Source organism: Thalassophryne amazonica, chromosome 14, assembly GCF_902500255.1.
Source record: "Thalassophryne amazonica chromosome 14, fThaAma1.1, whole genome shotgun sequence".
Classification (NCBI taxonomy): Eukaryota; Metazoa; Chordata; class Actinopteri; order Batrachoidiformes; family Batrachoididae; genus Thalassophryne; species Thalassophryne amazonica.
Genome location: NC_047116.1, coordinates 3,412,136 through 3,439,834, shown reverse-complemented (window position 1 = coordinate 3,439,834; position 27,699 = coordinate 3,412,136). Strand labels below are relative to the sequence as shown.

General features: G+C 42.0%; 1 protein-coding gene across 1 annotated transcript in view; it reads right to left on the bottom strand.

Moving 5' to 3' along the window:
- si:dkey-230p4.1 (trichohyalin) overlaps positions 1 to 24,872 on the bottom strand; it is a 109,000-nt gene extending 84,128 nt beyond the window's left edge. The window contains exons 1-7 of the mRNA XM_034187250.1: positions 24,737 to 24,872; positions 20,617 to 20,828; positions 20,390 to 20,527; positions 17,144 to 17,221; positions 7,798 to 7,868; positions 7,546 to 7,711; positions 6,486 to 6,577 (exon numbers count right to left, since the gene is read on the bottom strand). Coding sequence (XP_034043141.1) covers positions 6,486 to 6,577; positions 7,546 to 7,711; positions 7,798 to 7,868; positions 17,144 to 17,221; positions 20,390 to 20,527; positions 20,617 to 20,748 — 677 coding nt within the window. The 5' untranslated portion in view covers positions 20,749 to 20,828; positions 24,737 to 24,872. The remainder of the gene's footprint in view (positions 1 to 6,485; positions 6,578 to 7,545; positions 7,712 to 7,797; positions 7,869 to 17,143; positions 17,222 to 20,389; positions 20,528 to 20,616; positions 20,829 to 24,736) is intronic.
- Positions 24,873 to 27,699: the final 2,827 nt, after the last annotated feature.

Genomic DNA, 27,699 nt, shown 5'->3' with positions numbered 1-27,699 from the left:
TTGCAATACCAGTGGTGACCTATGGGTTTGGCATAGCGAACTGGCCACAATGTGAGCTTAATAAATTGGACACAAAAACCAGAAAAATGCTCACCCTCCACAAAATCACATACAGAAATCAGTGCATGGACAGAATATATCTACCTCGCAGAGAAGGCGGTATGGGTCTCACTGAAATCAACCAGGTCTACAGAGCATCGATAATAAGTATTGGACAGTACTTAAAGAGCTCTGAAGAAGAAATCATAAAAACGGTCACACAACACCACGAGGCCATAACTGAACAGACCTCAATCACTAAACTGGCAAAAAACTTTGGCGGAGAACTTCTACAAGAGAGAAAAAGCAACAGTCTCATGCCTGCAACAAAACTTGCAAGACAATCCAGAGAACAATACAGCAAAAGAGAAGGAAAACATCGAGTGGAAAGATGGAAACAACACAAAAGAGCCGGACGTTTCCAAGAAGAACTCGAAAAGGAATACATCGACAAAGTTGGATCAATGCAGTGGCTAAAAAATGGAAAACTTGGTTTTGATGGAGAAAGAATTCTGATTGGAGCACAAGATCAGGGACTTCTAACTAATGGCTTCAAAAAAATGGCAGGGATCTCACAAAATGATAAATGCCGATTCTGTCATACAGCTGTTGAGAGTGTAAACCATCTAACTTCAGCATGCCAGATCGTCATGGCAGATGGGCATTATACATCCAGACATAAGATCTGTCAATATCTCCACTGGAAGATCTGCAAGGAACTGGAGATGGAAGTCAAAGAACATGTCTGGGAGCACGAGCCAACACCAGTCTCATCCAACGGAAAAGTAACGATCTTCTATGACAAAGAGATCCCAGCAGGAAGACACATTGAAGGAGGTGCAATCAAACCTGATATTGTCATCTGGAACAAGCAAGAGAAAACAGCCAAAATCATTGATGTGACAGTCCCCAATGACTACGGCCTGAATCGAGCTGAAAGGGGAAAGATCTCAAAATACCAAGACCTGAAAAATGACCTAAGAACAACATGGTCATTGAAAGACATCGATATCATCCCAGTTGTGGTGGGAGCAACAGGCCTGATGAAGAAGAACCTGAAGAAATACCTTGAGGCAATCCCCGGTCACCCAAGTGCACATGAGGTGCAGTTGTCTGCGATTAAGGGAACGATCACCATCTTGAAGAGAGCCCTCGGATACAATGCCAGATCTGGTTAGGATAACTATAGAGCCTAGGGTGCAACTTTAGACCCCAGGTTTGGGGCCCATTGCATTCTACTAAAAAGACATCAAAGATAAATGAAAAACCAAAAGAGATCAGCTGCTTCACCATCACTGACTGAACAAAGGAGGCTTGGCCAAACAGACAACATGTCAGCTCATATCAACCACAACAAAACATTTTCTCTCTCTCTCGCTCTCTCTCTCTCACTCGATACTTCACTAAGAAGATGACCGACCGCAAACACAGCGCCCTCGTGGTTGGATTGTGTCGAACTGTAATTTGGATGGTTAAATAAAGAGGACAAATTTCAATGTATGTGTAGCCTGGTGCAGAATCTGAGTTATAAAGGAGTGTGTACCTTCAATCAATCAATCAACAACTTTATTAATCCCACAAGGGGCAATTTCATTTGAGTGGTCCGTTAAAAGAAACCCAATAACAATAAAACTAATGAAAAAAAAAACAAATAAAGACAGACTAGGAGTTAAAATGAATAGCAAGAATAAATACATAAATAAAAAACATAGCAGACCTACGGAGCATTTAAAAGTTGAATCGCTGAAGGGATACGAGGTCTGTTAGAAAACTATCCGACCTTTTTATTTTTTGCAAAAACTATATGGATTTGAATCACGTGTGATTGCATCAGCCAAGCTTGAACCTTCGTGCGCATGCGTGAGTTTTTTCACGCCTGTCGGTTGCGTCATTCGCCTGTGAGCACGCTTTAAGTGAGCGGTGGTCCACCCCTCTCGTCGGATTTTCATTGTGAGGAAAATGTCTGAATGATTTGGAGCTTTGCTGCATGAAATTTTTCCAGAAACTGTGAGAGACAGCCAGGTGGAAACCATTCGGAAGATTCAGATGGCTTTCAGGGACGATTCTATGGGATTCACACAGATTAAGGAGTGTTACAAACGGTTTAAAGACGGCGCACAATGTCGGAGGGCGCGCCGCGCTCCGAGCGGCGATCGACAGGCTGAAACGACCAGATCATTTCCAAAGTGAACGCTGTGTTGATCCGGGACGTCATCTGACTACTACAGAAATGGCAGAAGATGTGGACATCAGCACTTTTTCGGCACATTCCACTGTTACAGGAGTTTTTGTCATGGAAAGAGGAGCGGAGGAATTCGCCACGGAGCCGCTCATGGCGCGGGACAAACGCACCTCTGTGTTGGTCTCACAGGACAAGCCCTAACATGCCCAGCTCTTGCACCATTCGGAAGATTCAGACGGCTTTCTGTGTCTTATTGCCGAAAAAGTGCTGATGTCCAACGTTTCTGCCATTTCTCTGGTAGTCAGACGACGTCCCGGATCAACAAAGCGTTTACTTTGGAAATGAATGGCACATTCCACTGTTACAGGAGTTTTTTGTCATGAAAAGACGGTGGAGGAATTCGCACGTCAGGACGGAGGCGCACAACAAAAAAGCAATGCCGTGATGAAGCCTCACAGGACATGTTGTGGCATGTCCAGCTCGTCCACAATTTCTCGGATAGTCACACGACTGAAAAGCCACCGAAAGCCGTCTGAATCTTCCCAATGGTGCAAGAGCTGGGCATGTTAGAACATGTCCTGTGAGACCAACACGGAGGTGCTTTTGTCCCGCGCCATTAGCGGCTCCGTGGTGAATTCCTCCGCTCCTGTTTCCATGACAAAAACTCCTGTAACAGTGGAATGTACCGAAAAAGTGCTATGTCCACATCTTCTGCCATTTCTGTGGTAGTCAGACGACGTCCCGGATCAACACAGCGTTCACTTTGGAAATCATCTGGTCATTTCAGCCTGTCGATCGCCGCTCGGAGCACGGCGCGCCATTGTGCACAGTCTTTAATCCGGTTGTAACACTCCTTAATCTGTGTGATCCCCATAACATCTTCACCGAAAGCCATCTGAATTTTCCGAATGGTTTCCAACTGGCTGTCTCTCAGTTTCTGAAAACATTTTGATGCAGTAAAGCGGCAGTCGATCAGCCAATTTCCTGACAATGAAAATCCGACGAGGGGGCTGGACCACTCCTCCTACAAGGCATGCTCACAGGCGAATGACGCAACGGACAGGCGTGAAAAAACTCACACATGCGCACGAAGGTTCAAGCTTGGCTGATGCAATCACACATGCTTCAAATCCATATAGTTTTTTGCAAAAAATAAAAAGGTCGGATAGTTTTCTAACAGACCTCCTAAATGACTTTAAAAAAGGCTGGCTCTACACACCGGGGACGCATAACGGCGTCCTGAAGGAAGCAGAGAAAACTCTCCTCAAAGAACATGACCTGAGAAGGACAGAAAACTTTCAGCCTTCCGGAGGATCTGCTGATTACAAAAAGAGTGTAAATCTCTTTGTTTCATTCTGATAATCTTTGAACAGATTTTAACAATGCTGTTCAGGCTGTTTGTGTCTTTCACTGAGAGGCTGTGAAACCAGCAGATAAATGAAAAACACAAAAGACTCTCAATAAAAGACATAAAAACGACAAAGGATGTCAGCCCTGAGAGAAAAATAATTCAGTTTAGGGAGAAGATAAATTATCTGCTGTCCTCGCTTCACAATGGTGTCTGTGTTTACGTCAAACTTCAGCTTGTCATCAAAAATAGTCCCCAAATACTTATATGAGGTGACAAGTTCCACTTCTTCATTGTGTATGATACTCTCCTGTTACATCTGAAGTCAATGATCATTTTTTTAGTTTTGGACACATTTAAATCCAAAAAGTTGTGATCACACCAACAAATGAAATCTGATAAAACAGCTCCGTGGTCTGATTCTGAACCGTGAAGAAGAGACAACAGTACAGTGTCATCAGAAAATATAACCAAATAGCATCATCCTGAGAACTCCTACAACTGTCTGTATGCATAATAAAAAGGAAGGGTGAAAGAGTGGACCCTTGTGGTGAGCCTGTGGACAACACGACAGTCCGAGAAGCAGCCATTTACAAAGACCCTCTGCTCTCTGTCAGATAAAGAATTAAAAATCCATAAAACTAGCTGGTGAGGCAGGTGGACGTCATCACGCAGCCTTTGTACTAAAAGATACGGCTGCATCATATTGAATGCCGACGAGAAGTCTGCAAACAAGAGTCCAGCATGTGTCTGTGGCTTCTCCAAATGTTTATACAGGGAGTTGAGAATAAAAAGCTTTGCATCCTCCACCCCCCTCCCTGCCTGGTCAGCAAACTGAAGTGTGTCCAGGGCTACATCCACCGTTTCCAGAATAAGATTCTTCACAATTCTCTCAAAACATTTCATGATCAATGATGTTAAAGCGACAGGCCTAAAATCACTAAGTTGCTTCGGTTTAGTTGTCTTTGGGACTGGGATCACTGTAGATGATTTCCAGCTAACCGGGATTTGGTGAGAATTGAGAGACATTTGAAAAATATGCCGGAGTGCACCACTAAGCTGGTCCGCACAATAACGTAGTGCGCGGTCACAGATGTTATCTGGACCAGGGACCATTCTAATGTTTATACGCTTCAGAATATTTTTGACTCATTCCTGGTCAACGACAACATCAGACTCAGGACTAAGAGAGTCTCTAAACAGGGAGATGTCTCTGGAAAAGTCATGCTTTTCAAATCAAAAATCAGAAATGTTAAACATATTAGGGAGATCAGAATCCTTGATTCCCTCAATTTTAAGAAATTCCATGTTGATACAACTGTCCCTTTGAGTATTTGAGGACATGGATTTTATTCTCCTCCAAGCTCCCGTAGATCACCACTGCTGTACTTCTGTTCCACTTTATTCTTTTACTTTAGTTTAGCTTTCCTTATCTCATACCTTACCTCCCTTTTGATTTCGTTCTTTTCCTGGCTATTCCCTGTATAAAAAAATATGTTTCTTTTTATTTAGGACGTTTTTCAATTCCTTAGTAACCCAAGGTTTATTGTTCAGGAATACAGTAATGACCTTCTGGGGAATATTAGAGTCCACACAAAAGGACATATACGATGAAACCGTAAATACCAGATCATGTACATCAGGGCATGAGCTATAAAAAACCTTCCAGTCAGTACAGTCCAAACAAGCCTGCAAGCCGGCAAAGCCGCCCTCTGTCCTTCTCCGTCCCACGCAAACCGACCATTTGCACCAACCCATTTTGCCCCACTGGCAACAACCGCCGACGAAGTGTATCATTGTCATTTTCCACTCACAACAAACCCTAACATCACTTTGAGCAGGTGGGACGAGTTCACCAGCGAAATCACCCGCCAGAGTCAGCGGCTGCAAAGAAAACCTGCACCCTCTCGGCCCCTTCTGGAATACTTTGGACACCACTGCTCCATTCCATTCTAAAGTCAGACGGACGAACAACCAAGTCAAGTCTGGAAGCTGTTGACACGCTGCAACTGCATCCATCACACCACAGAACCACTCAGGGTCCTGAACAGCAAACACCCAGACAGACACCCGACCCGTTACTTAGCAGTCCTCATTAACCTGGGGATGTTTTTCCAGCTCTTCACTGATTGGATTTTAATCTGTCCAATATTTAATACCAACGTTAAAACCATCATAGACCAAACTGCTAGAAATGTGACATGTTGGGAAGTGTGGGGCGTTTCCCCATGGAGGTAAACTTTTTACAAGGACTGGATACGAACACTGCACCTTTCCTCGGGGCAGCTCTGTGGGGGCGCTGCTGCACTTTACCGCGGCACTCCAACGCTCCAGTAAGTTGTTCAAACAAGTCCAACATTGGTGAGTAGTGCTTTTCATTGGAAAATCTATTCACAAATAAACGCCGGTCCATATTTATTTGAACTGAATACACTGAGGAATAGCTGTAGCAGCAGATTGTTGTCTTACACTGAAATATTCAGTCCAAAAGCTGTGAAAACATGACAAATTCCTCAGAGCTCTCAGTATTTGCACCAGTTTTCTGTTGGACTCCATTTTCATTTTGTTGCAACTTTTCCAAAACCATCTGGATGTGCACATGAGGAAACAGACGGACGTACAAATGGAAGCTGTTCCATTGTTTTCTCATTCTGCAGCGAGGGATGAGAACACTGACCCTGCTGACAGACTCACCAGAACTCCCTTTAGAGCATTTATGAGCGACTAATTTATGAAACACTGTTAGTTTTTACGATCTGTGCCTCCAAAAAAAAAAAAAGCTGCGACATCACTTTGTGAAATGAGCTTCGACTGTTCACTTTTAAAACATGTCAACTTTAAACAATTTTATCAACTAGGAAATTTCATGAACTCACACCGTGTTGGTCAACTCACATTAAACAATGAGTGAGTTACCTGTCGACGGCGGTTTTGATGGTGCAACAGTCTCGTCTCAGGGCGACCACAGACCTCCACACTGACAGAAGCCGAGCCTGTTCCTGACCCACCTGATCACCACCCCCCCCCCCCCACACACACACACACACACACACACACACAGAGGAATAATATAATAACACTTCTGATATATAATAACACAAGGACATAACACTTTTGAGTAGATTTTGCAGTTTATGTTGTGTGTGTCATAAAACATGGCATAGTGATCGTCTCGTGCTTCGTTCTTGACTCTAATCACTGTTTGTGTTTAGTTCACAACAGCAACACCTGTCAGCAGATTCGTCAATCAGAAACACATTTCTGATCACTGTTAAGTCGCGCACCACCTCTCCTGAAGCGAGTGTGATTGTTAGTGAGCAGTAAATTACACCCACCCACAACAAAAGATGAAGAAAATTTAAAAAATTTAATTAAATTTGGAAACCATCAAGCTGGATTTAAATTCAGTGCAGTAAGTGCACTGCTCTGTAGGGGGAGCCACTGAGCTGCTCACTTTCGCATGTCATTCAGCAGCAAAACAACTGGTTACCCTGCTGCTCACAGGGATGAAAAAGAACGTTTACCCGGCAACAGCTACACCCACCAACCACAGACAGCATTTCAATTTAAGACTGTCGATAGTGAATTTGTTGTTTGTGAAATCGTACGTTAAAGACGCTTTCGTTAAAATAAGGTTAGTATCATACAGACTTGTGGCTTCTACAAGCCATCGTAACACAACGCCGTAGATCTTCATGAGTTCACTTTGGCTGGATATTTATTTTTAGCCCATCATCTAAATCTCTGTGGATGAATATATGAATGTGAGTTTTACTTCTGGAACTGCACTGTGGAGCGAAAACAAACTGAAGCACAACATGGAAATAAACTAACTGAGGTGTGAAAGAGACAAACAAAGAAAAGACACCTGACCTTCAGTGAACACACAGTGCTGATATGATGAAATAAAAAAAAAATAAAAAAATACAACAACAACAATAATAATAAGTTAATAAAGAAATCCCACAATACAGACCTGTATTTTTTTCTTCCAATCAGCTTCTCTCTGCTCCACCTCCTTCATGGCTGTAGCCCAATCAGCTGTCAGCTTCAGGAGGTTCTCCTTCATGGTCTGGCTGGCCCACTCTGATTGGCTGAACTGCTCTCGCAACAAAGCGTTCATTTGTGTCAGGTTGATTGACCTGAAGACACAAACATCATAAAGGACAGGTTTCTTCACCGTGTGTTTGAGGGCATCGTGTTTCTACACACAGCAGTGAACACTGACCTTTGCTGTTCCTCCTCCAGCCTGAGGAGGGCGCTCTCCAGAGACTCGCAGTGCTCATCTCTGAGTGTCTGCTGTGACAGACAAACCAAACACATCACGTCATGAATGAGCTTCACAATGAAAACACCTTCACAGGATGCAAAGCCTGTTACTGTGAAAGTCACAGTGTCAATTAATTATTATTTTGGTAAATTAGTTGTAAAATTGGACCATGTGAGAGAAAATTCCCAGGATGTTTTTTGTTGTTGTTAAACTGTAACACAGAAGAATTCACATTGTCATCTTCTGTTCTCCTTTTTGGGTGAAACAACATGACACTTAAACAACTGCAGTGTGGCCACCGAGTTGTCGCAGGTGACTTGGTGGCTTCCCTCACTAGCCTTCTTGTTTGGGGGCATCCTGGTCTCAACTCTCGACAGATTCACTCTGCTGCCTCACATGATTCCTAATGACTGACTGAAGTGAACGATAAGCTACACTCAGTGATGTGGAAATGTTCTTGTATCATCTGCTAACTTGAGTGAAGATGACTGGCTGTAAAAGTGATCATTCAGGATGTAAATCAATCAATCAATCAACTTTTTTTTTATATAGCGCCAAATCACAACAAACAGTTGCCCCAAGGCGCTTTACATTGTAAGGCAAGGCCATACAATAATTATGAAAAACCCCAACGGTCAAAACGACCCCCTGTGAGCAAGCACTTGGCAACAGTGGGAAGGAAAAACTCCCTCTTAACAGGAAGAAACCTCCAGCAGAACCAGGCTCAGGGAGGGGCAGTCTTCTGCTGAGACTGGTTGGGGCTGAGGGAAAGAACCAGGAAAAAGACATGCTGTGGAGGGGGGCAGAGATCGATCACTAATGATTAAATGCGGAGTGATGCATACAGAGCAAAAAGAGAAAGAAACAGTGCATCATGGGAACCCCCCAGCAGTCTACGTCTAAAGCAGCATAACCAAGGGATAGTCCAGGGTCACCCGATCCAGCCCTAACTATAAGCCTTAGCGAAAAGGAAAGTTTTAAGCCTAATCTTAAAAGTAGAGAGGGTATCTGTCTCCCTGATCTGAATTGGGAGCTGGTTCCACAGGAGAGGAGCCTGAAAGCTGAAGGCTCTGCCTCCCATTCTACTCTTACAAACCCTAGGAACTACAAGTAAGCCTGCAGTCTGAGAGCGAAGCGCTCTATTAGGGTGATATGGTACTACGAGGTCCCTAAGATAAGATGGGACCTGATTATTCAAAACCTTATAAGTAAGAAGAAGAATTTTAAATTCTATTCTAGAATTAACAGGAAGCCAATGAAGAGAGGCCAATATGGGTGAGATATGCTCTCTCCTGCTAGTCCCCGTCAGTACTCTAGCTGCAGCATTTTGAATTAACTGAAGGCTTTTTAGGGAACTTTTAGGACAACCTGATAATAAAGAATTACAATAGTCCAGCCTAGAGGAAATAAATGCATGAATTAGTTTTTCAGCATCACTCTGAGACAAGACCTTTCTGATTTTAGAGATATTGCGTAAATGCAAAAAGGCAGTCCTACATATTTGTTTAATATGCGCTTTGAATGACATATCCTGATCAAAAATGACTCCAAGATTTCTCACAGTATTACTAGAGGTCAGGGAAATGCCATCCAGAGTAAAGATCTGGTTAGACACCATGCTTCTAAGATTTGTGGGGCCAAGTACAATAACTTCAGTTTTATCTGAGTTTAAAAGCAGGAAATTAGAGGTCATCCATGTCTTTATGTCTGTAAGACAATCCTGCAGTTTAGCTAATTGGTGTGTGTCCTCTGGCTTCATGGATAGATAAAGCTGGGTATCATCTGCGTAACAATGAAAATTTAAGCAATACCGTCTAATAATACTGCCTAAGGGAAGCATGTATAAAGTGAATAAAATTGGTCCTAGCACAGAACCTTGTGGAACTCCATAATTAACTTTAGTCTGTGAAGAAGATTCCCCATTTACATGAACAAACTGTAATCTATTAGACAAATATGATTCAAACCACCGCAGCGCAGTGCCTTTAATACCTATGACATGCTCTAATCTCTGTAATAAAATTTTATGGTCAACAGTATCAAAAGCAGCACTGAGGTCCAACAGAACAAGCACAGAGATAAGTCCACTGTCCGAAGCCATAAGAAGATCATTTGTAACCTTCACTAATGCTGTTTCTGTACTATGATGAATTCTAAAACCTGACTGAACCTCTTCAAATAGACCATTCCTCTGCAGGTGATCAGTTAGCTGTTTTACAACTACCCTCTCAAGAATCTTTGAGAGAAAAGGAAGGTTGGAGATTGGCCTATAATTAGCTAAAATAGCTGGGTCAAGTGATGGCTTTTTAAGTAATGGTTTAATTACTGCCACCTTAAAAGCCTGTGGTACATAGCCAACTAACAAAGATAAGTTGATCATATTTAAGATTGAAGCATTAAATAATGGTAGGACTTCCTTGAGCAGCCTGGCAGGAACGGGGTCTAATAAACATGTTGATGGTTTGGATGAAGTAACTAATGAAAATAACTCAGACAGAACAATCGGAGAGAAAGAGTCTAACCAAATACCGGCATCACTGAAAGCAGCCAAAGATAACGATACATCTTTGGGATGGTTATGAGTAATTTTTTCTCTAATAGTCAAAATTTTGTTAGCAAAGAAAGTCATGAAGTCATTACTAGTTAAAGTTAATGGAATACTCAGCTCAATAGAGCTCTGACTCTTTGTCAGCCTGGCTACAGTGCTGAAAAGAAACCTGGGGTTGTTCTTATTTTCTTCAATTAGTGATGAGTAGAAAGATGTCCTAGCTTTACGGAGGGCTTTTTTATAGAGCAACAAACTCTTTTTCCAGGCTAAGTGAAGATCTTCTAAATTAGTGAGACGCCATTTCCTCTCCAACTTACGGGTTATCTGCTTTAAGCTACGAGTTTGTGAGTTATACCACGGAGTCAGACACTTCTGATTTAAAGCTCTCTTTTTCAGAGGAGCTACAGCATCCAAAGTTGTCTTCAATGAGGATGTAAAACTATTGACGAGATACTCTAACTCCCTTACAGAGTTTAGGTAGCTACTCTGCTCTGTGTTGGTATATGACAATAGAGAACATAAAGAAGGAATCATATCCTTAAACCTAGTAAATGACAAGCGGTTAGTACTTAATCCAGGTTTATTACATTCACTTGTAACTTTAATGTTTTACCAACAAAGATAGTGCTAATTCCACTACTGCTGCTAATACTACTGGCAATCTGTGCACATAATGCTGCTACTGCCAGTACTGCATCTTCTAGTAGTTGTAGTAGCACTACCAATGCCAAATTTAATAACTGGTACTTGTGTCATTAGCTCATTTTGTGGAGAAGATTTCAAAGGCTGAACTAATGGTGAAGCACCAAACGTAGTACTGAACACTAGTAGTAACAGCAGTAGTACAGTAGTGTTCAAAATAATAGTAGTGCTATGTGACTAAAAAGTTTAATCCAGGTTTTGAGTATATTTCTTATTGTTACATGGGAAACAAGGTACCAGTAGATTCAGTAGATTCTCACAAATCCAACAAGACCAAGCATTCATGATATGCACACTCTTAAGGCTATGAAATTGGGCTATTAGTAAAAAAAAAAAGTAGAAAAGGGGGGTGTTCACAATAATAGTAGTGTGGTATTCAGTCAGTGCGTTCATCAGTTTTGTGGAACAAACAGGTGTGAATCAGGTGTCCCCTATTTAAGGATGAAGCCAGCACCTGTTGAACATGCTTTTCTCTTTGAAAGCCTGAGGAAAATGGGACGTTCAAGACATTGTTCAGAAGAACAGCATAGTTTGATTAAAAAGTTGATTGGAGAGGGGAAAACTTATACGCAGGTGCAAAAAATTCTAGGCTTATTATAAGATGTACACCTATTAATCATTAAGAAACATCATATTTACAGCATCCTTATTGTTTCTATTTTCCATTGATATATGACGTGGTACTTTTGGGGTCTGTCCTGTTTTTCTTCAATGAAACATAATGCAAAAATATCACAATTTACTGTACACACAGGTCACCTTGCATTTAGTGGACAAAAAACACATGTTAGAACTTGTGGAAGTACCCAAAACACCTACTGGATGATCGAAAGAATTGACAAAAATAACAACTTTTCATTACTTAACAACTTTTCTTCCCACTGTCACCAAGTGCTTGCTCACAGGGGGTCATTTTGACCGTTGGGGTTTTTCTGTAATTATTGTATGGCTTTTGCCTTACAATATAAGGCGCCTTTGGGTGACTGTTTGTTGTGATTTGGCGCTATATAAATAAAATTGATTTGATTTGATTAGATTTTTGGAATTTGATACTGTAGTCCTTTTATTTTGGGCATATTTTTTTCCGTCCCACAGTGTCCGTCCATAACGCTACATGTTGCTCCTCACTGTGGGAAGATAAAAAAAAAGTTGACCTAAGTGTGATGAAGCCTTACCCACAAGCATACTCTATAATGACATCCATGAAAAAAATTCAAGTGGCCAAATCGCCACAACCAATGAACCATTTCTGTCCCACAAAATGTCCGTCTGTCACACATGTGATGGACAAACATGATGTGGGACATTTTTTCCTTTGGTACTGTACATTATTTGTATGCAAAAGGTATCATTTGTATGTATAATTCTTAAGCCCCCCCCAATAATGAGCCAAGCTACCCCCAGCCCCCCAATAATTCTGCCAATAATGTGAATAGCAACTGACATATTTGTGGATCTCAACTGCAGTTTTGCGCTGAGAATGTCTCAATATTGTGTAACTGAGCAAAGTGATGAATGTGTGTGTTCAGTGATCCACCCTTCACAAACAGAATTTTCAGTTTTGCAAATAAACATTTATTTTTAAAAACCCACACACGTTACAAATCAGAAATTTGTGTTTGTAGATCAGAAAGCACGTGTACAAATCAAAGGATATTTGTAAATCAGCCTCTGTGCATTTGCAAGTATTAATGAGACAAATTTAACTCCATACTCCAAAAATGTAGGTTTCCTAAATATTTATTAAGGCCACTCTTAAAAATTTCCTGGCACCGCCACTGTAATTTTTGCATAGTCACAGTGTTTACAACAGATATTTGTGCATTTTTCACAAATTAAATTTACTTTTGCATGATGACAGATCTCTGAAGGATCATTGATTTTGTTCTTTTTATGATACTGGAGATAATTTTTCTTCATTCATTGTCAATTTACATAGATGAAGGTGACATTTTTTACTCAAATCAGAATCTGTTTAGATTTATTATTCACACATATTTAACTTTGGGATATTGAAGGTTTCAGAGATGGAAACCATCATTTTGGTCCCACAGTGTCCATCCGTCCCACGTACAGTCGGGAGCTAGTCATTATAAGCAACCCGTCTTTTAAAGATGAAACTGGTCAAGTACTGACTGCATGTTTATGCTTCATTGAATTTTGGGCCCCTCAGATTAATTACTTTAGAATGAAGCAGCAATGCGAGTGCAGAGGCACCAAGTGCAGTTCAACGAGTGCACGCTACGTGCAATCAGTGTCACAGGGTGCAAGTCAGAAACAACAGGTTTATTTTGATCGGTGGCTTCACAATCCTCATTTGGACTGGAAATCTTGAACTGTACAGGTATAGTCCTACTCTATAAAGCTTTCTGAAGGTGAGTCACCATGAGTTCCCTGATTTTCCGTCAATTCACATTCTTTCAAAAGCTGTTTGTCAAATTCGACTTTTGATAAGTAAAAAATGCATGTGTTAATTATTCTAGGGTGTGCTGAGGTTGGTTTTAGGATGATTCCTTTTTATGCACATCCTGCTATGATTTCCCTTTAAATCCACGTCCCACTCTGATAAATCAAGATGGCTACTACATGCATGGCGACCATATTGATTTTATTTTCTGCCTTATAAATCTTAAAAATGCCCGATCCTTTCATTTCATTTTCTCAGGGTTCTAAAAGTATGTTAGGGTGGTAAGGATGTTTCATATAGATTTGTGGCACGCTCCAATAATCAAGATGCCCCCATGGCAGCCATCTTGATTTTGGTTTCCATTAAATAACTTGTTAATATCTTGTCAATTTGTTTTCATTTCAAGGTATGTTTGGATGCTTAAAGGGACACTTTACTCATCAATGTTAATCCCTAAAATAAGAGATTATATATTGAAATAGTGACATCTTAAATAAAAACTAGATTTACAATAGATTAGCTTAATTTTTTATGATTTTTAAAAAACTGACCAGTCTTCCATGTGCTACATGTATGAAGTCACAAGTGCTGATTTTGCACAGCCTGGTGTACATACACGTATAGATACTGCAGTAAAACACCTGAAAATCATACACTTAAATTATGTGACATCAAAAAGTAGCAAATTATATTTCTTGCTCTTATTTATGAATATTAGTCAAATCATTAGTCTATTTTTGAGATTTTGCAAGGGGTTTTACTGATATCTCTATACATGTGTTTACATTCGACAGTGTGTTAAGAGCGTTTGTGATGTCACAGCACAGGCAACTGCAGGAAACTTCATTTGAAAAATTCTCAAAAAAATAAATTCCAATAATTATCAGAAACTGTATTTCAAGGCTGATATGATCTTTATCTTTTGGAAACTGCTATTTTAATATGAGTGGAGTGTCCCTTTAATACGGCGTTTTCAATTGCATGTAAATCCTTAAAGCCACGGTTCATTCCCTGTAAAATCAGGCTTTTGTTTACTTTAGTAAATTACTCCTATAAAACCTTGCCCTTTAATTTGATGTTGTATTGGCAACTTGACTAAATAGGATTCGCGATATCGAAAGACCACATTAGAAAATACAAGCGTCGTCTTCAAAAAGTAAACAAAAAAGGAAATTAATTGTGGCACGCTTAATTCAAATGGACAACAGCTTTAATATGGTTTACATTTCAGTGCTCTATGCATAAAAAACATTATATGTAAATCCTTGTTAGATTTTTGATGGTCTATATGTCCCACAGTGTCCGTCCATCACAGATATTTCAACACATTCTCTGAATAAAGACACTTTTGTGGGGAAGGGATCATTATTTTGGCAAAATATTCCAGTTTTTGGGCCTTTTCGTGCAAAAGAGCGACCAGGATTTTATTCAGAGAAAATGACTGTTAAAAAAAAAAACTACATTCTCAAGACCCTAGTGGTCCATACTTAAAAACAAATACATGTTCCTTTGTTTTGAAGAATTTTTTTTCCACTGTTGCTGTTACATTTTGATGCCCAGCTTGGTGAACACACTCAACAGCAGTAGTAGTAATAATACAGACCAAACCACAGTAGTAACAGCAGTAGTACAACCCTAAGTCCAATGAAGTTGGGACGTGGTGTAAAATGTAAATAAAAACAGAATACAATGATTTGCCAATCATCTTCAACCTATATTCAGTTGAATACACCACAAAGACAAGATATTTAATGTTCAAACTGATAAACTTTATTGTTTCTGTGCAAATATTTACTCATTTTAAAATGGATGCCTGCAACATGTATCAAAAAAGCTGTGACAGTAGCAACAAAAGACTGGGAAAGTTGATGAATACCCAAAGAACACCTGTTTTGAACATTCCACAGGTGAACAGGTTAATTGGAAACAGGTGAGTGTCATGATTGGGTATAAAAGGAGCATCCCCAAAAGGCTCAGCCGTTCACAAGCAACGATGGGGTGAGGATCACCACTTTGTGAACAACTGAGTAAAAAAACAGTCCAAGAGTTTAAGAACAATGTTTCTCAATGTTCAACTGTAAGGAATTTAAGGATTCCATCATCTACAGTCCATAATATAATCAGAAGATTCAGAGATTCTGGAAAACTTTCTACACATAAGCGGTAAGGCTGAAAACCAACACTGAATGACCGTGACCTTCGATCCCTCAGGCGGCACTCCATTAAAAACCGACATCATTGTGTAAAGGATCTTACCGCGTGGGCTCAGGAACACTTCAGAAAACCATTGTCAGTTAACACAGTTTGTCGCTACATCTACAAGTGCAAGTTAAAACTCTACCATGCAAAGTGAAAGCCAAACATCAACAACATCCAGAAACGCCGCCTCCTTCTCTGGGCCCGAGCTCATTAGAAATGGACAGACGCAAAGTGGAAAAGTGTGCTGTGGTCTGATGAGTCAACATTTCAAATTGTTTTTAGAAATCATGGACGACGTGTCCTCTGGACAAAAGAGGAACAAGACCATCCAGATTACTACCAGCGCAAAGTTCAAAAGCCAGCATCTGTGATGGTATGGGGGTGTGTTAGTGCCCATGGCATGGACAACTTACACATCTGTGATGGCACCATCAATGCTGAAAGGTACATCCAGGTTTTGGAGCAACACATGCTGCCATCCAAGCAACGTCTTTTTCAGGGACGTCCCTGCTTATTTCAGCAAGACAATGTCAAGCCACATTCTGCACGTGTTCCAACAGCGTGGCTTCGTAGTTAAAGAGTGCAGGTACTAGACTGGCCTGTCTGCAGTCCAGACCTGTCACCCACTAAAAATGTGTGGCACATTATGAAGCGCAAAATACGACAACAGAGACCCCGGACTGTTGAACAACTGAAGTCGTACATCAAGCAAGAATGGGAAAGAATTCCACTTACAAAGCTTCAACAATTAGTGTCCTCAGTTCCCAAACGCTTATTGAGTGTTGTTAGAAGGAAAGGTGATGTAACACAGTGGTAAACATACCACTGTCCCAGCTTTTTTGAAACGTGTTGCAGGCATCCATTTCAAAATGAGCAAATATTTGCACAAAAACAATAAAGTTTATCAGTTTGAACAGTAAATATCTTGTCTTTGTGGTGTATTCAATTGAATATAGGTTGAAGAGGATTTGAAAATCATTGTATTCTGTTTTTATTTACATTTTACACAGAACGTCCAAACTTCATTGGAATTGTTGCAGTAATACGGGCCAACGTACAGCAGTAACAGCAGTAGTAGTAATACGGGCCAACCTACAGCAGTAACAGCAGTAGTAGTAATACGGGCCAACCTACAGCAGTAACAGCAGTAGTAGTAATACGGGCCAACCTACAGCAGTAACAGCAGTAGTAGTAATACGGGCCAACCTACAGCAGTAACAGCAGTAGTAGTAATACGGGCCAACCTACAGCAGTAACAGCAGTAGTAGTAATACGGGCCAACCTACAGCAGTAACAGCAGTAGTAGTAATACGGGCCAACCTACAGCAGTAACAGCAGTAGTAGTAATACGGGCCAACCTACAGCAGTAACAGCAGTAGTAGTAATACGGGCCAACCTACAGCAGTAACAGCAGTAGTAGTAATACCACAGAGTACTAATAGACCAACCTCGGTGTGGAGAAGCTGTGTATGCTCAGACTGCAGCTGAAGTTCCAAACGTTGACAACGATCTTTGTACTCCAACAGCTGCAAAGAGGAAGAAGAATAAAAACACCAAACAGCCCTCCAGCTACTGTTTAAAGGATCGCAACCGCTAACACGAAAACTAAAATTAGGTCTACTTCCACAGCTAACAATGTTACAACAGTACTACTCATGTTTAATGTAGTTATATTTTCAGTGCACAGGTTGATGGACACACAGTCAACATATTTTGAGGGACGACTGTTTTGTGAAACAAAGGCACATTGGGGAAAAACTTTAACAGACCACAATGAAATCCAGTTTATTCAGAAGCTTATTGATGACACCAAACTTCTACTCAGACAGGAAGCTTTGTGAAACTTGTTGGGTTTTGATGCGGTTGACATGACTGACTAAACATGCACAATAAAGTTTCACTTCTTTGTTGTGTGTTTTTGGTTCTGTCCCAGTGACCTTCAGGTGACCTTCATTGACACTGGTCCTTCAACCACACTTTACAAGCGAGGACAAGCTAATGCTCAAATATTTATATTTGAATGTGCAAAATAGGGATGCACCCATACCACTTTTTTTCCAGAATGAGTACAAGTACGAGTACCTACATTTGAGTACTCGTCAGCCATTTGACCAGTCGTTCTCACTGTGTTTTGTACAGTAACACTACCTCTAACCTTAGTGACATGAAATTTGGGGTTCCACAGGGGTCTGTCTTAGGCCCGCTGCTTTTCTCCCTTTATAGAGCACCCCTTGGGCACATATTGCAGCGTTTTGGGATTACCTTTCACTACTATGCTGATGATACTCAATTATACATGCAGATAACTGCTAGTAATCTCGTTCACATAAATTCCTTAGAAGAATTCCTTGCAGCAGTGAGAAGTTGGACATCGAGAAACTTCCAACCTTTAAACTCTGATAAGACTGAAATGATGGTGAGACATCAGCATCAATTTGACCAGTTAACACTTAGCCTAGGCTCGTGTGTCATACATCACACTGACAAAGTGAGGAACCTTGGGGTAATTTTTGATCCTACATTGTCCTTTGGCCTCCACATTAGAAATATTACGAGGACTGCTTTCTTCCACCTGCAAAATATAGTGAAGATTCGTCCCATCCTGTCTGTGGCTGATGCTGAGACCCTGATCCATGTGTTTATCTCTTCTAGATTGGACTACTGCAACGTTCTATTTTCTGGTTTACCACAGTCCAGCATTAGGGGTCTCCAATTGGTTCAAAATGCTGCAGACAGACTTTTGACACGAAGCAGAAAGTTTGACCACATTACACCCATTTTGGCGTCTCTTTGCTGGCTTCCTGTCCCAGTGAGATCAGATTTTAAGGTTCTGCTACTAGTCTATAAAATTGTTCACGGACTGGCACCTCCCTACCTAGCTGACCTAATTAAACCCTACTTACCGGCCCGGGCTTTGCGTTCTCAGGGTGCAGGACTACTTTGTGTCCCTAAGGTGAATAAGAAGTCTGTGGGTCACAGAGCTTTCTCTTATCGTGCCCCTGTTCTGTGGAATGATCTCCCTGCATCAATAAAACAGTCAGATTCTGTGGAGACTTTCAAGTCCAGACTTAAGACGCACTTATTTTCCCTTTCGTACGGCTTTTCCCTTTTTTACTCTTTTAATTCATTTTATTAATAAACGGAGCGTGCTGCGGCCTCAACTTTACCTAAATTCTGGGTCTTTTAGTGAAGTTTAGGGCTAGCGGCCAGCGATCACCTTAGTATTTCTTCTGTTTTTCTTGTTGTTTAATGCTAGTAAATTATACAGTATTTCTTGTCTTTCTGATGCCTGATTCTGTTTTTTCTCTCTGTTTAAGGTGCAGCTCCATCCAGAGATGGGAGTTGTATTTGTGTTGGCGACCCTCCTGTCCTGTGTGCCAACAGCATTTCTTGTATATTCGTCAGTGAATTGTTTTGTGAATTGTTCTGTAATTTATGTCTGTATCATGGCCCAAGCAGAGGGTCACCCCTTTGAGTCTGGTCTGCTTGAGGTTTCTTCCTCAGAGGGAGTTTTTTCTTACCACTGTTGCTCTGGGGATTAGTAAAGTTAGACCTTACTTGTGTGAAGCGCCTTGAGGCAACTCTGTTGTGACTTGGCGCTATATAAATGAAAATAAATTGAAACTGAGTAATTTTAACATTGTTTTATATTTTTTCTTGGTGGATTATGGGATAATTTCATTGCGTGCAGACAGAATTGCCCACTGCCTGTGGTAACTGAAACGTTAACGAGACCCTTTCACTTCTGGTCCAAAAATAAGGCCCGTGGGAAGGTTCCGCTGACTGCGCCACAGACAACAAATGGATTGCACCTGTAGCAGACAGAGCCGGTCTGCCATCAGCCTCGACAGCCACACCAGGGCTGAAACTCACCAACCTGATGGACAACCTCCGCCACAGGAACCCTGATCTGAGTTCTGACGGAGGAACTGTGGAGCAAAGTGCCAAGGTCACAGAGGAACTTTTTTCAGCCACATGAGGAATTAAAGTATTTTCAGATGTTTTCCAAACTCAGGAGGCTTTGTGTGGATTATTTTTCTTCAGGATCGTGTGATGATGAATTCCACTGAAACAGGTAAGACTTTATACTCTGTTTGTGAATTTTCCCTGCATGAGGACTGCAGCTTTCAGCCAATCAGTAGACAGCACTAACAGATGTATTTTGACTTATGAGTAAATTACATGAAAGCCTGTAAAAATCCATAAATTAGCTGCATCATTGTTTAAGCCACAGTGTTCAAAATGTATGGTCTGGAAATTTTGGAGCGTGTACGTGAAAATCCCAGATTGAGAGGCTGACATCATGCTGCTGTGAAGGCGTATCAGGTCATGGAGTATCTGAGACGTTTTATGATTACAAGTACGAGTAAATGAATACGGGATCGGGCTGATATCTGATATCAGGACTGGTGCATCACTAGTGCTAAACATGTAAAAGTACTCAACATGTGCACCAACGTGTGGTGCTTCTCTCTACCATGTTGAGGGACAGCTGACTGTCCCTCAGTCTGAGGGCACTAACGGTGGGGAATCTAACAAGAGAACATTGTTTTGACTCTGATGGATGTCTGTTGTTGTTATTGATGACTGCTGATGCTCTGCAGCATGCAGGTGTCTGTTGCAAGGCTTACGTGTCAGTTCTGTCGTTACTAATATAAGTAGGAGCTGAAACACGAGTCACCTCTCGTACTCACCTTGTTCTGCAGCCGGTGGATGAGCAGAGCCTGTCTGGCCTCCCGCTCTCTCCCCTCCCTCACCCTTTTCCTCCACTTCCTCTGCTCCTCCTCCACATGCAGAGACGCCATGAGTGATGGTGAGACAGCCTGACAGAACTACACAGAGACAGGCACACAAGGACATTTTAACAGGTGAGTCAAATGATTCTCAGGACTGCCAGCCAATCACTGTTCACCCTGCTCACCCTCTCTCTCAAAACCCGGTTCTGGGACTCCACCTCCTCTTTATTGGCTCGGCTCTCTGCCAGCATCTCCTGCAGCTGAGACACTTCCTGCTTCAGTTCTGCCTTCTCATGCTCCCAGCCAATCACTTCCATGTGTCCTCTTCAGGTTTCTGTATGCAGGAAGCCGGACTGGACGGTTCAGCAGATCAGAACCAGACTGAACACGAGATCATCTGGATCAACAAAAGGAACACTGATGTCACTGCAAATAATAAATATGCTAATTTCATTCATTCTGTGTCACAGACTAATGGCCTGGTCACATGGCACTAACTTAATTTAATTTAATCAATTTATTTCATTTATATGGTGCCAAATCACAACAAAGCTGCCTCAAGACGCTTCACACAAGTAAGATCTAACCTTACCAACCCCCAGAGCAAGAACACAGGCGACAGTGGTAAGAAAAACTCCCTCTGAGGAAGAAACCTCAAGCAGACCAGACTCAAAGGGGTGACCCTCTACTTGGGCCATGATACAGACATAAATTACAGAACAATTCACTAAAACAAATATACAGGAAATGTCGCCGGTGCACAGGACAGGAGGGTTACAGAAACACACATCACACCCATCTCTGGATGGAGCCGCACCTCAAACAGAGAGAAAAAAACAGAATCAGGCATCAGAAAGACAACAGATACAGTATAATCTGTCAGCATTAAACAACAAGAAAAACAGCCATAGACAGGGTGAGACAAATCTTCACTATATTTCGCAGGTGGAAGAAAGCAGTCCTCCTAATATTTGTAACATAGAGGTCAAAGGACAACGTAGGGTCAAAAATGACCCCAGTGTGATATATGACACACGAGCCAAGGTTAAGCATTAACTGGTCAAATTGATGCTGATGTCTCACAGGACCAAGAATCATCATTTCAGTCTTATCAGAGTATAAAAGTAGGAAGTTGCTGAACATCCAGCTTCTCAATGATGCAAGGCAATCTTCTAAGGACTTTGTGTGGATGAGATTACAAGCAGTTATCGACATGTATAACTGAGTATCATTAGTATAGCAGTGAATGTTAACCCCAAACAAAGAACAAGGACACTAACGAAGGACAACAAAGCCCAAAAGAAACAAGAAATCTGGACTTTCATTGGCACTGTTTAACCCTTTGTGCAGCTTCGTTCCTGCAGCTGGCGCTTCATCAGGATTTTTAAACTGTCGAAAAATTTGAACGAATGCCGCCAAAAACCTCAATTCGTCCATATTTCATTTTGTTGTCATTCTTGACGGTTTCTTATTGTTTGCTTAGTCTTTGTAATGCTAGCATTTCATTCAACTTAGTTCAACCAGCTGAACATTTTCATGCAGAACAGAAGCTGGTTTGTGGGGGAGAGAGGCAGCTCCTCTGCAGGCAGTGCTGGTGCGTGGCTTCTGCCACTGTGTGTGATGTGGCGAGTGCGGCTGCTGTCATGCTGTGGTGCTGGCCGACCAGGAAGAATTTGTCGGCCTCCGCTGCCAGCGCACGGCAGTCAGTGATCATGGTGTGGGCCAGCACTGCGCGCACCCGAGGAGAGAGTTGCTGTACAAAAAGTCCGGCCGGTGTCCTGCCAGGAGCTGCAGCATTCTGTCCATGAACTCTGAAGGGCTTGCTGTCCTCCAGCCTGTGCAGAGAGAAATGCCTGCTGGCCCTTTCAGTCTGACAGTTTAAAGGTTTTGAGGAGGTGATCCTTGATGGCTGCATATTTATTCGCAGTGGGGGACCTTTGCATGAGCGCGATCAGCCTCGTTGCCAAGGAGCTGCTGAGGACCGAGACGACATAGGCTAATAATATTTCGTGTCATCTGCTGTGATCTCTCAGAGCGAACTGCGCCTCAGTTTGTGCAAACCAGGCAGCAGTTTACAGAAGCGTGACTGAGCCATCAAGTGTGAAAAAGTTTCAGCAGCAGCAGACATTCACGTATGAACACCTTTGATCCACAGAGGTGTGACATATGAAAACAGAAAACCCAATGTGATCGCAAATGGCTGCTTTCTTTTGTGAACAATTCAGATTCAGATTCAGAAAACTTTACTGATCCCAGAGGGCAATTCGTTTGCAGCATTCCACAACAGTTCTCACATACACACAACATACTACCATCCATTTCAATTACAAGTGGAACTCTGGTGGAACAATAAAAGTTATACGACATTTAAAAAAACCCAGTCCCCTTAGAGTTCATCAATGTAATAGCAGAAGGCACAAAGGAATTTGAGAAACGATTAGTTTTCCGAGCTGGAACATAAAAATGACGCCCTGAATCATCAATCACAGTGCCCAGGTACTTGTAGCTACTGACAATCTCTACATTTTCCCCGCTAATGACACTAACACTGTGAGGTGAAGCACGTCTAAAATCAATCACCATGTCTTGTCAACAATGTTTCAGTCGCTGAATTATGCACGAGACAGTCCTTTTGTGCACATGTGTAGGTGTGCTATAGCACATGCAAACACTGAATGCATTCATCCAGAGTGAATCAAATGGAGAAAAGGTGAAGCGCGTGTATGTGGCTGATTCACCTACGCAGCGCTTGTGCGTGCGTGATCAGAACTGGTAATTGAACCCACGCGTGTGCGTGTGACTGACTGCATGAACCACACAGTCGCAGCACCCGGTGATCAGAAACACCAGGGTTTTGAAAAAAAAAAAATGCAGAGAGAGAGAGAGAGAGAGAGAGCCTTATCTCTCTCTCTCTCTTTCTCCCTCTCCTCTCCCCACCTCCTCTCTTGCTCTCTCCCTCTGTCTCTCGCTCGATGCTGAAACAAGAATCAGGAAGTTTAAGTTTGCTTGTGAGTTTAAATTACAATATTTTCTACTTTTTTTGGGGGGGGGGGGGGGGGGCAGAGAAGGATTCTGAACTGTGATCTGATGTTCCCTGACAAGGAAGCAGTGCATCCCGTGAGTGTAGTTTGCTTTACCATTTTGAGAACGGAGTGCATTTCTACAATGCAAAAAAAAAAAAAAGTAGGCCGGAATGCGGCAAGGGCTGATTAGCACCTAAGCCTGATCCCATCAGATCTCAGAAGCAGTGCAGCATCTGGTTAGTACTTGGATGGGAGACCTCTTTGGAACACCAATGGCTGTGTGTTTTTCCAGGAAAAACTAGAGTTGCGTCAGGAAGGGCATCCGGCGTAAAACTTGTGCCAAATACCAGTGCGGATCTGTCTCTATCCACTGTGCCAACCCCAAACAAAAAGGGAGCAGCTGAATGGACAACAACTTGATTAAAAACAACACACACACACACACTTGTGAAACCTGTAAGCAAAACAGCCAATGAGAGACATGAAGCTTTTGACCACGTGATTTATGTGAGAAACAATATTGAAATGCTGTTTTCCTGGATTTAGTTAAACATTTACGTCAAAGAACTTCAGTATTAGGATTTATTGCTGCAAACTGACGTGGCCCTTTTTTCTATTTGATGACCAAAAACATTTGATCTGTTTGATGACCAAAAACAAAGTGCCATACTAAAATAAAAAATGGATGAAATGGGGGTAAAATGTAACGAAATGGAGCAGAGTGAACCAGACTGACTCCAAATAAGTTCTTTTATTTAACTGTTTGGCTTTTGTTTTGTTTTTGTTTTTTTTTGTGAGATGCGTTCAGTTCATGTAATAGGGTCAGGTGCGCCATCTGGCGTTCAAGAGATGAAACTTCAGTCAATGGGTCAGTCTGCTCCATTTCGTTACATTTTACCCCCGTTTCATTATTAGTCCCGATTTCGTTTAAAAATAATTAAATAAAAGTATTTAATTGAATCATATTTAATCATATTTCGAGTCAGTCTGGGTCAGTCTGCTCCATTTCCTTACATTTTACCCCCATTTCAGAGATAAAAATACAGCGCTCAAATAATACTGTTGTCATAATCCACCCGTTAATCTGCAGAAAGCTTTACACAAAAAATTAATAGTAACTGTCAGACAATTAGCAACAGTAACAGAGATAACGTTGGATTAACGTCAGGCTAACCAGCCCGTTAGCATGCCACCAAGGATTTAATACAATTCAAAATGAAGTTAGCCCTTTAGCATGCTAACAGGGATGAGTAGATCCACACAAAATGCTTAATGGTTGTACTTGCGCGTGCTGAAAATTCTTCACAGTCTGAGGTCACAAACCGTCTCAAAACGGAGAGCGTTTATATCTATATTTAAAAACTTTTAAAAACGACATCAAACTTCTTCTGCAAACTGTCCTAACACGGTGAGACTAACGCACGGGCTGAGTGTGCAGTGGCGGCACAAACCATTCAGAAAATGGGGGGTGACTGAGTGTACAGCGTCGGCACAAACCATTCACAAAATGGGGGAGGCCGAGTGTACAGCGTCGGCACAAACCATTCAGAAAATGGGGGAGGCCGAGTGTACAGCGTCGGCACAAACCATTCACAAAATGGGGGAGGCCGAGTGTACAGCGTCGGCACAAACCATTCAGAAAATGGGGGGTGACTGAGTGTACAGCGTCGGCACAAACCATTCAGAAAATGGGGGGTGACTGAGTGTACAGCGTCGGCACAAACCATTCAGAAAATGGGGGGTGACTGAGTGTACAGCGTCGGCACAAACCATTCAGAAAATGGGGGGTGACTGAGTGTACAGCGTCGGCACAAACCATTCAGAAAATGGGGGGTGACTGAGTGTACAGCGTCGGCACAAACCATTCAGAAAATGGGGGTGACTGAGTGTACAGCGTCGGCACAAACCATTCAGAAAATGGGGGGTGACTGAGTGTACAGCGTCGGCACAAACCATTCACAAAATGGGGGAGGCCGAGTGTACAGCGTCGGCACAAACCATTCACAAAATGGGGGAGGCCGAGTGTACAGCGTCGGCATAAACCATTCACAAAATGGGGGAGGCCGAGTGTACAGCGTCGGCACAAACCATTCAGAAAATGGGGGAGGCCGAGTGTACAGCGTCGGCACAAACCATTCACAAAATGGGGGAGGCCGAGTGTACAGCGTCGGCACAAACCATTCAGAAAATGGGGGAGGCCGAGTGTACAGCGTCGGCACAAACCATTCACAAAATGGGGGAGGCCGAGTGTACAGCGTCGGCACAAACCATTCACAAAATGGGGGAGGCCGAGTGTACAGCGTCGGCACAAACCATTCAGAAAATGGGGGTGACTGAGTGTACAGCGTCGGCACAAACCATTCACAAAATGGGGGAGGCCGAGTGTACAGCGTCGGCACAAACCATTCAGAAAATGGGGGAGGCCGAGTGTACAGCGTCGGCACAAACCATTCACAAAATGGGGGAGGCCGAGTGTACAGCGTCGGCACAAACCATTCAGAAAATGGGGGAGGCCGAGTGTACAGCGTCGGCACAAACCATTCACAAAATGGGGGAGGCCGAGTGTACAGCGTCGGCACAAACCATTCAGAAAATGGGGGGTGACTGAGTGTACAGCGTCGGCACAAACCATTCAGAAAATGGGGGGTGACTGAGTGTACAGCGTCGGCACAAACCATTCAGAAAATGGGGGGTGACTGAGTGTACAGCGTCGGCACAAACCATTTAGAAAATGGGGGGTGACTGAGTGTACGGTGTGCAGTAGAGTGCCTTTATTGAGAGAGTAGCGAACATGGCGCCATTTTGGTTCCAACTACGCTGAACTACTGAATGAACCTTTAATGTTTTCAACATTTTTTTAAAGCATTTAACCACATCCAGGTACAGGCACTATCAGAATAACTATAAAAATAGTTAAGATATCAAATTTACATAAATGTACCATTTATGATGATTTATTTAATTAATTTAAAGCCTGATTTATGCAGCTGCTTCTCTGTAACTCTGTGTCATACAATGACGTGTGTGACAGTTTTAAAGTTCTTCTTCTCTGGATTGGGTTTTATTCTGGGTTAATTTGACCCTCAACAAGCTTTTCTTTCTACAGTCATCACCTCCAAATCAAAGGTAAGATGAACATTTTCCTCTTTTACAGACTTCATGCTGTAAATGTGCAGACTTTTCTGATCCATTTTTAATCAGCATGTGCACTGTAAAAACTATTAAGATATGATGGCAGATGAAGGATTGAAAGCAGAAAAGTGCCAAATCACAGCCGTTTGTGTCTAATTTAACAGGTGCACATCAGGCTTCAGGTCCCAGTCTGAACGTGGTTTGAAAAAATAAATGGTCCGACTTTTAATCACAGAAATGACTCCGGTCCCATTTTCCACAAATCGGCGAGTGTCAGAGCTGAACTTTAATTTGTAGCTCTGTTACTGTGCACGTCCAGACTGCTTCTGGTTTTTAATGGAAATACATTGCGATCCGATGTAAGCGATATGTATGTAACGGATGAGTAACAGGAGGCAGAGCCGGTCCAAGGCATACGCCAACTACACGCCACCAGGGGGCCCCAAGAGCACCGAGACGTTGTGATAAAAAAAAGTAAATATATACATGAAATTAAAATAATATTGAATAATTTAAACGAAATTGTATTACACCCGAAAAAAATTAATTCATTTTGCCAAAATACCAATACTAGATTAATTGATGCCTCCTGTTGGCTGCTGCCACTGTTCGGCAAATTTAGATCCACCGTTTGTGTCAGGAGGTCGATGAATAATCGTGAGGAATGAAGTGAGTGTAAATCAAAGAAGAAATTATCCCTCTGGAGCGGAGAAAAGAAAAAAGAAGTTGGAAGACGAGAAAAAACAAGACAAAGGTAGGTTTGCATGTCCAATATTACAATGTTTGTTGTCATTATTTGCGAAATGCTCCGTTCGTTTAGTGTAAAGTGCTTTAGGTGTCTTAAAGTCAGAGGTGATTGCTTTAAGACTGCAGGGGAAGCTCAGCTTCTCCTAAAAAATAAGTGATCAAATATATACTGTTGTGTGTACATGTGATTGACTAAATTTGCGCTACAACGCGCTCAACTTTTATTCAGAATCAGCTTCTTATCACTGGGAACGACGCGGCTTTCCTCTCACTCAAACCCGCAGCTTCACAGCGCTTTAAACAGTGTGACAGACTTCAATAGTGACACAAAGCATGCAGCGAAACGAGACGAGTCATTGGATAAAT